At 45.3% G+C, this 10739-nt stretch overlaps 1 protein-coding gene across 2 annotated transcripts in view; it reads left to right on the top strand.

The window, feature by feature from the left end:
• Positions 1-4326: 4326 nt before the first annotated feature.
• Mbd2 (methyl-CpG binding domain protein 2) overlaps positions 4327-10739 on the top strand; it is a 61254-nt gene continuing 54841 nt past the window's right edge. Inside the window, exon 1 of one of the 2 annotated variants that reach the window (XR_013103630.1) lies at positions 4327-5004. Coding sequence is in view for 1 of the 2 variants with exons in the window: in XM_034518050.2 (XP_034373941.1) it covers positions 4460-5004 (545 nt within the window). In the remaining variant the exon portion in view is untranslated. The remainder of the gene's footprint in view (positions 5005-10739) is intronic. The other variant, XM_034518050.2, reaches the window with a different exon arrangement.

The following is a 10739-nucleotide window of genomic DNA, read 5'->3' as shown; positions in this document are numbered from 1 at the left end:
TTTTTTTTTTTTTTTTTTTTTTTTTTTTTTTAATAATTCTAGGAAAATGCCATTTCTGTCCCTTATTGTTGAAGGAGCATACCACCCTTCTGAAGTTGTAACCAAATTTTAAGATTTTTGGTTTTCTTCAATGTCAGAGATCTTCCTGGTTTATTTTAGGGGTAGAAAAATAATTAAAATATAAACCTAAGATTATGTATGAAATCTGGCCCGTTCCTTGAACAATAGGGTCTTACCGATCTCAGCTTTCTTGTCTCCCAGGTGTTCAGGCAAAAACTAAAACACCAGCTGTCCCCTGAAAGACTATCTGCTCTTTCAAATATTTCCTCTTTGTTTACCGAGCAAAGAGAGGAGGTTAAGCCAATAGAGAAAAAAAAAGTAATTTTCAAAGAAATATACATTGTTATATTTCATTATGAAACAATAGAATGAATTCAGGGACTGAATGTAAGCGCTGGGCCATGGGACCTGGTTTTGAGATCCCTGCAATTTGCTGACTGGCATATACCCTCCCGTTGTTCCTCTGTGTGTAACAAAAATGACAAAAGAAGAATTAGAAAACTGAAAACAATAGCACTCTTTTTGCCAATGCACTATCTGTGTTAAGGGAGGACAAAAACCATCTCTTTTCTTCCCTCCCTGAGCTCAGAGGGTAGACTTTGTAAGAAGAGTGGGAGGGTAACCAAAAGACTGCCTCCAGCTCTAATTAGCAGGCCTTGTGACTCACTGAGTTGGCGTAACTACTGTTCACCTAATTTCCAACGAAAACAGAACGCTGCTGGGGAGGCATGTTAAGGGCCTAACGACACTTTCAAGTGCGCATGGTATAAATAAAGAGTATTCTTTTAAAATAACCATCCACTTGGAATGACTACAGAGGAACCTTGTACTGAGCAGTTCCAACTAGGAAGAGTTAATTATCTGAAAAGCGAGTGAAAACAAGAAACGGTGAGTTCTAGATCACAGAAAATCATGTAATAAATGACCGACAGTTCTAGAAATTTCTGCTGCTGGTAACGTTGCCCGTAAGTGAATGCTGGTGAGTAATGTACAAGAGGACAAAGCGAATGCTGAAGACAGAACGTGATCTTCAGGTATCAGGACCATGAAACAACACTTGATATACCAAACACTGGGTTTGAACCATAATCCGGCCTGAAAAACACCAGAATGTTCTGACATCCGATCTACCCACAATCAGGCAGGGCGGGGACAAATGCTGCAATCAATCCAACCCACCTCAAGAGCTCTGAGGGGAGAAAAGCTTGATCCTAGGAGCCCCAGACTAGCCTACAGTACAGTAAAATTCTATCTCAAAAGATGAAAGAAAGAGAGAGAGAGAGAGAGAGAGAGAGAGAGAGAGAGAGAGAGAGAGAGAACAAAAAGAAAGAAAGAAAGACTAAGAATGCTGTGTGGGAAGAATGGTAACTGAATCAGAAATCACGTCTTAAAAAGATGGAGATCCTGCCGTGCCTCAGAAATGGAGGTGTCCAACCAAGCCCAGAGCCTGTTTGTTTGCTTGACTGCCTCTCTGCTTTCTCTGGTTTCCCCATCTGTACACTTCTGCCATGGAAAGATCTTCTGTGCTTCCTCCTCCACCACCCGTGCCCTAACCTTGCACCTAGAAAAACCTGTGTGTGACCTGCCCACCCCTATCTCTCTATAGCCCCCACTTTGTTCATGGAAACTTTCCTTACCAGCCCAGGCCTCCATTCCTGCACAAGCCCCCTAGTTTCATACTTGGTGCTATTTGCCACTCCCTCCCTCTGCTTGCTGTGCTTTATGGAGATTATTTAACTTTGTCTTCACCAGCTCATGGATTTCACTAGTGTACTTTCACTACTGTATCCTCAGTGCTTGCTGCTGGATCTGCCTGGCATCAGAGAAAATACCTGGTGAATGTACGGAATTGATAGTTTTAAACTGTGTGCTCTCAAAACAAACAAACAAACAAACAAACAGCATGCCTACTTCTCCCTATGATGTGGATTAGGTAGAATAAATTATAATATTTCAGTGCCCCGAGAAAGGTGTAACATATTTTTTTTATTTAAAAGACGATCTCAAATTCAGTGTACAACCATTTGGTTATGCGACAGTTATGATGTTTTCAATGTTTCTTCTACAACAGCCTTAACTCAAAATGTCCACCATCCCTTATTGATGGTGTAGAATGCATGGAATAAAATAGGCTCGTGAAACTAGACTCTGCTCCTAGACAACTGTCCCTGGACTTAAATACCTGTGTCTGTGTTTCTGCTTATTTGATTTAGAGTTATTTGACTCCTCCTAATAGTCTCTAAAATCGTATGCACACACACTTCTATGGTTTGTTTTTGAATCAGGTGTAGATTTCTTCTTGGGGCACTTTGCTTTATATTTGGCTAATTTATAATTTACCCCGAATCTGTGGCATTTTTAAGCACATCTTTTAAAAGCAACAACTTACGGTTTAGACTAATGAACTTAATGCAGGGGCTCTTGTATCAGGTAGTAAATGATTAAATGATAAGGTCCCACCATGAAAACTGCAACTTGCTCGCACTTGGTATAGTGAGAACAGAGGCTTGGGGTAGAAGGAAGATTAAAGATTAACATGGCAAGATCTGAAACACTGAGGAAGATCAGTAAGAGTTGGGTGTGAATTAGGCAGACTAGACAGATAAAAGGGACAAGGGGTTCTGGGCCAGTGAAAGTAGACCAGTGTCCCCTCCTTCCTTACCCTGTCCTGGCTATTCTCTTGTCAACTTGACACAAGTTCTAGTCATTTGAGAAGAGGAAACCACAGTTGAGAAAACGTCTCCATCAGACTGGCCTGTTTGCAAGCCCGTGGGTCATTTTATTGATTAATAATTGATTTGGGAGGGCACCGTCAGTTGGGTGGGGTAGGGTTGCCTCTGGGCTGATGGTCCTGGGCAGTGTAAGAAAACAGGCTAAGCAGGCCATCTGAGAGCAAGTCAGAAAGCAGGCTTTTGTTTCACCTACCTTAAGGTTCATATCTTGGACTCCTGTCTTGGTTTCCCCAAATAGAACATGACTCAGGACATGTAAGCTCAAACAACCCTTTCCTTCCCAAGATGCTTTCTTTTGGTCCTGGTTTTTATCCTCAGCAATAGAAACCAAACTAAGATATCCCCAAACCCTGAAGAGACATGGAAGCCACTACTAGTTTCTCATATGTTCTTGCTTGTAATACAGTTAAATTATAAGCATTACTTCCAACAAGAAGACTGCAGCTATATCATGGTGGCTGCAATAGTTAATTGTCTGCCCCAGTAAAACTACAAGCTGGTCATGTAATTGTGAGAACAGAAGAAGCTTAGTTTAATTAATAGCACTGGAGACATCTGCAATATCAGATGGTCGCTGGCAAAGTGACTAATAGTTACCAATCAATAACTAACACAGTTGGAGTCAGAGACAGACTGATGGAGCAGGTGTCAACCACCCCTAGCTGGCTAAGCACCACGTGAACTGCTCACAAGGCTGAGGCTGGAGATCACTTGATTCCATGATTTTAGTCCATGTTGGACTAATACAGCAAAACCCACCTCTCAAATATAAATAAAACATAACTTTCTAAAATTTTAATTAATTTCTTTAAGTAATGTTCCATTATCCTTTAAAATAACTCTTGAATAGTGAGTTGACTGACTTAAGATGAATTACACCCAGATGGACTTTCTACATAAATACTTATTTACCAGGTCAAAGGTCACTGGCGTTTTTATGTGACACCAGGAGGTTTTTACATCAAGAGAAGATCCGTTGAAATGAGGTTAATTCCAGATGAATTCAGGGATTTTAGCTTTTTCTAGAAGCCAAACCCTTACAACTGCATATTCCTCTTCCTATACTCTTAAAAAGTCCTAAGAGAATTTAGTCAGCGGCCCTGACTCCAAGCTCTGGAGAACGCTGACAACAACTTCAAGGGAGTTACTGTTTTCATTCTTCCAATCTGAAGTCCTTGGGAAACCATGGTGCACAGGAGGCTAACTGCTATCTCATTCAGAGAACAGCTGAGTTTGAAAAATAAAACTTGAGATGCTTTGTTTGTTCCCCAATTGAGAAGCAAACATAGGTAACCTCACTCAGTGGCTACAGTTAACCCCATTGGTAACAACGTAGCCAGCCACCGGGCAGTAGGATTCCACCGGTCCAGCCTCCAGCGCTCTGCGTGCCCGGTGGGGGTTGGGCCGGAAGGGCGCGGCGGGGGCGGAGCAGGTGGGCAAAGGGGCGTGGCCCAGGGAGGCGGAGACAATATGGCCGTGCCTCAAGCTTGGAGGACCTAAGAGGCGCGGCCGGGGCCACGCCCCGGGCGGGAGGGCCGCTCTGTGCGCGCCCGCTCTATGATGCTTGCGCGCGTCCCCCGCGCGCCGCTCTGCGGGCGGGGCGGGTCTCCGGGATTCCAAGGGCTCGGTTACGGAAGAAGCGCAGAGCCGGCTGGGGAGGGGGCTGGATGCGCGCGCACCCGGGGGGAGGCCGCTGCTGCCCGGAGCAGGAGGAGGGGGAGAGCGCGGCGGGCGGCAGCGGCGCTGGCGGCGACTCCGCCATAGAGCAGGGGGGCCAGGGCAGCGCGCTCGCTCCGTCCCCGGTGAGCGGCGTGCGCAGGGAAGGCGCTCGGGGCGGCGGCCGTGGCCGGGGGCGGTGGAAGCAGGCGGCCCGGGGCGGCGGCGTCTGTGGCCGTGGCCGCGGCCGTGGCCGGGGTCGGGGCCGTGGCCGGGGCCGGGGCCGGGGCCGCGGCCGTCCCCAGAGTGGCGGCAGCGGCCTCGGCGGCGACGGCGGCGCGGGCGGCTGCGGCGTCGGCAGCGGTGGCGGCGTCGCCCCCCGGCGTGATCCTGTCCCTTTCCCGTCCGGGAGCTCGGGGCCGGGGCCCAGGGGACCCCGGGCCACGGAGAGCGGGAAGAGGATGGACTGCCCGGCCCTCCCCCCCGGATGGAAGAAGGAGGAAGTGATCCGAAAATCAGGGCTCAGTGCTGGCAAGAGCGATGTCTACTACTTCAGGTACCTCTCTGAGGGTGCGAGGGTGAGGTTAAATGTCACTTCGGGGTCAGAGGTCAAGAGCTGGCCTGGGCAGGGGTTGCAGGATTAGAGCAGAGTCCTGAGGTCTTTGACAAGGACGGGGTGAGCTGGTATGGAAAGGGGAGGGGTGTGCGGCTGAAGCCCTTGGCCGAGGTTAGACCTCAGTGGAGTGAGGGGCACAAGCGTCGAAAAGGTCAGGACACATTCTGTAGAAGGCTTCCGGGAAAAGGGTTGGCGAGGAAAGGGTTAATGGGAGGGATGGTGGTTCAGTCCACGAAAGGGTTAAAAGAAGGTGTAATTCATCGAAACTGTAAAACCCAGTCACTGTTGGCGCCTGTCCCAGCATGTCCCAGATTCATCATCAGAAGTGCGTTTAATTTTGCACATGTGGAAGAATTAGCCATCTACAGGAACAAAGTTTCAGTTAACTTTGTAGGACACAGGGAGGTTTCACATAAAGTAGGCATTTGTAACTTCAGAAACTGGAATGCTTTGGCGTGGCAATATTCATGTTCTCGTTCGTGTTCTCTCTCTCTCTCTCTCTCTCTCTCTCTCTCTCTCTCTCTCTCTCTCTCTCTCTCTCTCTCTTGACAACGGAAGTTGTCAGACTCCTAGACCAACATTGGTTCCCCAGTGAACATGTGGCAATGTCTGGAGACATTTTTAGTTCTCACCTGGGGAGAGGGTGCTGTTGGCATCTGGTGTGGAAAGGCCAGAGAGGTGCTGCTGCCGGACTCTACTGTAGAGTCTGCAAGCAGCTCATACAGTAATTATCTTTTCCCAAGTTCAACCAGGACTGAAGTTAAGAAATGAATCTGAAATGCTTCAAGGTTTTTCACTTGACTGTAATCTTGCAGTATTATGTTTACACTGCTCACATACTTCATTTGTGGTAGGTGGTAAGCTCAGGGAAGGGTCAGTGGCTATTGGGATTATAAACAAACTGACAAATATTCCTCCAGACCATCCGACATGTAGGAGAGTACAAACATGTTCAACTCAGTAGTTTGGAGGTCCCTGCTTGTGGACAGATTGAGCAGTTTTCATCCAGTGTAATATTTGAGTGTTTAGGAACTAGTTGTTAGTCATTCAGAAGCTGGAAGAATGTGAAGGATTTCCCATTGGTCATTTAGCCAGGGCCGGGGAAATATGCATAATAATTTCAATTCATGTAGTAAGTTTAAAAGGTTAAAAAGTTGTGTACAGTTATGTGCATTAAAATACATGACTGTAGTTGCTGCTGAGATAGAATATAATTATGACTGTATTAGTTTCCCCTCCTCCATGGTGTTGCTGGTCAAACCCAGGACCTGGCGCCTTTACAGGCAAGTGTGCTGCCACTGAACAGTGTCCCCAGACCCTGAACACATGTCACTGGTTGCTTGGAATAATTAATTTACTCCTTTTTCAGCTCTTGAAGTTAAAAAAAAAAAATCATGTTGTGTTCCAGTTAGTTCTTTTCACTTTGTTTGAGATGACTTCTTTTTAGTGTTGGGGATTAAATCTTCTTTGAGCACACTGGGCAAGTGTTATAAACTGTGATATAGCTTGCTCCCCTACCCCTTTGTAAAAGGGTGACAAGAGCCTTGCCAGGCTTCCCATCTGGCCTTGAATTTGCCTTGAGTTTCTGATTTCTTGCACAGCCTCCTTTGTAGTTGGGATCACAGCTGAGTACCATCAGGCCCAGTTGGAAAATTTACGTTAGAAGTGTGAGGGTGATTTTATGTGTGTGTGTGTGTTTTAATTTCTTCTTTGCTAATCAGTTCAGTGCTATGATGGTGCTAAAAATAAAGTGTTTCTACTCTTAGGTACATTAGTTTCATTTCGTCCTGTTACAATTCTGCATTACTTTGTATTTCATTTTACCATTACTTTTCTAAGTAGGCAGTCTACATGGATAGGCTTTGTGTGAATGGCTGCAGATGTGTCTTGGAGGCAGTTATATTTGTCAAGAATTTTTTTGTGTCTAGGGTTGAATTCCTTGGAGAAGAGCTTCATTCCCAGTTGAGCATTGTGGAATCTGAATCTCGTTGCTTATGAAACTTGTCTTGGGATATGTATGGCTTGTTTGGCTTTGAGTGATGTATTTATTCAAACCAACTTTGCATTATAGAAAAGCTTTTTTTTTTTTTTTTTCCTCTCTCCCCCTGGTTATGTAGCTAGGAAAGCTATTTCAAAAGCCAAACTGGGTGTGGCTGCTTATGCCTGTGGTCTCAGATACTCAGGAAACTAGGGGATGGGGTCACTTGAGCCCAGGAGTTTGAGCCAACTTGGTTAATGTAATGAGACTCTTGCTTGTAGAAGTACATTAGAGGCTGGTCAGATGGTCTGGCAGGGAAAGATGCTTGCTGTCCAGCCTGATGACCCAGCTGGATCCCTGGTACTCCCCTGATGACTCGGCTGGATCCCTGGTACTCCCTGAGTGGAGGAGAGGACTGGCTCTCACAAGTTGTCCTCTAACCTACTTGCCATTCTGTGCACTGTCTACCACACAGACACCAAATAATAGATGCATATATGTACAAAAAATTAATTTTTTAAACCTTTTCTTTCTTTTTTCTTTTTTTAATTAGGGTTTTAGAGACAGGGTTTCTTTGTGTAACCTGTCTGTTCTGGAATTCTCTTTGTAGACCAGGCTGGCCTCAAACTCACAGAGCTCTGCCTGCCTCTGCCTCCCAAGTGCTGGAATTAAAGGTGTGCACCACCATACTCAGTTTAAAAATTAATAAAATAACCAGAGCTTTGGACTATTGTAGAGCTCTTGTCTAGCATTTATTATTATTACTATTATTATTATTGATATAGAATCTTACTATGTGATTCCAGCTGCCCTGGGATTCACTATGTAGACCAGGCTGGCCTTGCACTCTTAGAGATTTGCTTGTCTCTGCCTAGGCCACCGTACACAAGGTCTTACGTGGGATGCATGTCTATGTGGAGTGCATGTATGCATGTGGGGGTGTGGAGGCCTGAGCTTGACAGCAGGTTTCTTCCTTAATAGTTCCCCACCTTCCACATTTAGTCAGAGTTTCTGACACAGCCTGGAGCTTGCCCTCCTCATCCAGTGTAGCCAGCCTCTCCACCATGCGTGCTGACATTCAGACAGGACAGTGGGCTCCTGCATGGATTCTAGGACTCAGGTGCTAGTCCTCACACTTAGTTTCAAGTGCTCTACCCACTGAGCCATCTTCTCTTGCCTAGCATCTTCCAGGCTCTGGGCTGGATCCAGGACCACAAGACAAGTAGACAAACAGAAACGAGTCTCGTAGCCACACAGCGCCCTTCTGTTCATGTTGCATGTTCCTGTTTTTTGATGTTTTTCTTTGTTTTTGTACAAATTTGAATATTAATGGTTCTTGGTAGATAACCCCTATTTAACCAGTTGAAAACCAACTTTCTGTCCACATTCATCTTGAGGAAGACCATCAAGCACCTTAGTGATAATTACATCTCTCTGTAAGACACCACAGTGCGATTTCTTGTACTTTAAAATGAAAAGGACATATAAAACAGATTTGTACTGTGCTCTGTTATTTATGGCTACAAGGAGTGGTGTCTGTCATTTGCCCGAATCTTGCTAGGTCCTAGTTACAATGTAGTGTACTTTGTGAGTCTTCCCTGAGAGGCTATCTTCTGAAACACTGAGGAAGCCTGAAGTACAGTACACTAAGCTTACAGTGCATTAGGCTCTTTGACTTGTGATGGTAACTTTCTGTGATGGATTATGGTGATAGACCAGTGTAACTGAGTTCTAATTACTTTTCAGACTCAGTTTTACATATTGGTGTCCCCTAGTGTACCTGCCTTTAAACAGAAGCTCACAAAACTGTATCTGTTAGTAGTAAGCTAAGGGTGAACTCTCCTGCTGGTAATGTAAGCACATGTGTCCAGCTGTTCACACAGATTCTAATGATGCTAACCCTCGAATTAGCCTACTCCTGGGGAGATTAATTTAAACTAAGCCATGCCTATTAACAGAGGGTGTGACTGACACTTATTAATTAGGCTGGAATTAAACGCATAGGAAAAGCCTTAGGTTTTGGTAGAATATGTTTTGGCTGCATCCTGCAGCTGCCAGAATTGTAACAGCAGTACCCTGGTTGCCAGTTAAGCACTTTAATTATGCCTTCTGTCAGAATTACTGAGATAGCGTTGTGGCAGTTCATATATTATCATCCAAAGCATGTTTAAAAAAAGGGTGTGGTTTGTTAAACTACTGGGTCCATTGGTACAATTTCAGAAAAAAGTCATTGCCACATTTGAACCCATAAAACAGTAATTTTCCTACTGGCCAGTATTTGACTTTCTGTGTAACACTTGCTGCTTATACTTCCGCCTTCATAAGGTTCTTTAGGAGCTCGCTCTCCCCTCTCCTCTTCCCTCTCTTCCCTCTCTCCTTTCTCCCCTCTCCTCTCTCTTCCCTCTCTCCTCTCTCCTCTCTCTTCCCTCTCTCCTCTCTCCTCTCTCCTCTCTGTTCCCTCTCTCCTCTTTCCCCTACCCTCTCTCTTCCTTCTTTACCCCCTCCACCCTCTTCCCTCCCTCTCCCCCCTCTCCACTCTCTCTCCTGTGCAGCCTTTGTTGGGCTTGGTGGTTGCTGTATAATCCCAGGCTGGCTTTGAAGTGATGACAATCCTTTTGTCTCAGCCTCCCAAATGCTGGAATTGCAGGCACACACTACCAGCCTTGTGTGGCTTCACTTTCTTGAACTAGAAGGAATAGACAGATTGTTTCGGTCCATAACAATCACAAGTGATCTTAATAGAACCTCTCTAGAGGAGAGGTGTAAGATTCGCTGTGGAGATGGGTCTCCAGCTTGTTGGCTTACAGTGGTGCATCGTGGATGTGCTGCAGCATTCTCCATGCTCCCCTTTACCCACTCTCTAGTGGGTCTGGTTGTCACACAGACCTCATAGTATTTGACCCAGGGATTAATACTGTCCTTGCTCAGGTAACCAGACACACTCAGTGAGGAGTGACCTTGTTGCTTATGTCTGTCCCCAGTTCCGAGGGATACAGTTCATTGCAGTCCGATCCCAGGTTATCACCCTAACCCAATCTTCAGTACTTGGAGGAAATTAATGCTGTATAATTTCATTCATAAGTAAGTACTGCTTTAAGTGGACTGCTTGTGGAGATAAGGCTTAAACGTGGGAATTCTATAACCACACAAAGCTCAACATTGCAAATGTAGAAGAGAAGTCAGTAGACAGTCAGGATTATTTTCCTGCCACAATGGTCCTTTTGTTGCATGCTAAGAGGACGGACACACTTCTGCTTCTTCCTGAGTGCTGTGTGGGCTTCATGGTAGACATAGGATGATAGTAAACGTAGCAGTCTCCAGAGGAGAGCTTGGGGATTGGAGCATTGCATTATGGACCAGGTAAAAAGACGGGCCATTCAGCCCATTAATGATAGAATGAATCAACCCGCATGGTTGGAACAAAGGTCACTAGGTTAGAGAAGTGGTTAAAAGGTTAAAGTGAGCTAGGTTAAAAGAGCCTCAAATGCAACGCTGAGGCATTTAACTCTTGCTGGTGGGGAAAGTTCACTGAAAGCTGTTACTTTTATTCTTTTAATTTATTTTAAACTTACATGAAACATAAATATTATCTATTTATTTGTATATTCTAAAGCTAAATTTACATAGAAGTCTTTTAAAGGGGAGCTGATGTTGGAGTGCCGTTTTAGGAAGAGCACTTGGGTACTTTAGAATGCAG

Source organism: Arvicanthis niloticus, chromosome 14 (assembly GCF_011762505.2).
Source record: "Arvicanthis niloticus isolate mArvNil1 chromosome 14, mArvNil1.pat.X, whole genome shotgun sequence".
Taxonomy (NCBI): Eukaryota; Metazoa; Chordata; class Mammalia; order Rodentia; family Muridae; genus Arvicanthis; species Arvicanthis niloticus.
The sequence above is the reverse complement of the archived record's forward strand: the minus strand, read 5'-3'. Positions and strand labels throughout refer to the sequence as shown.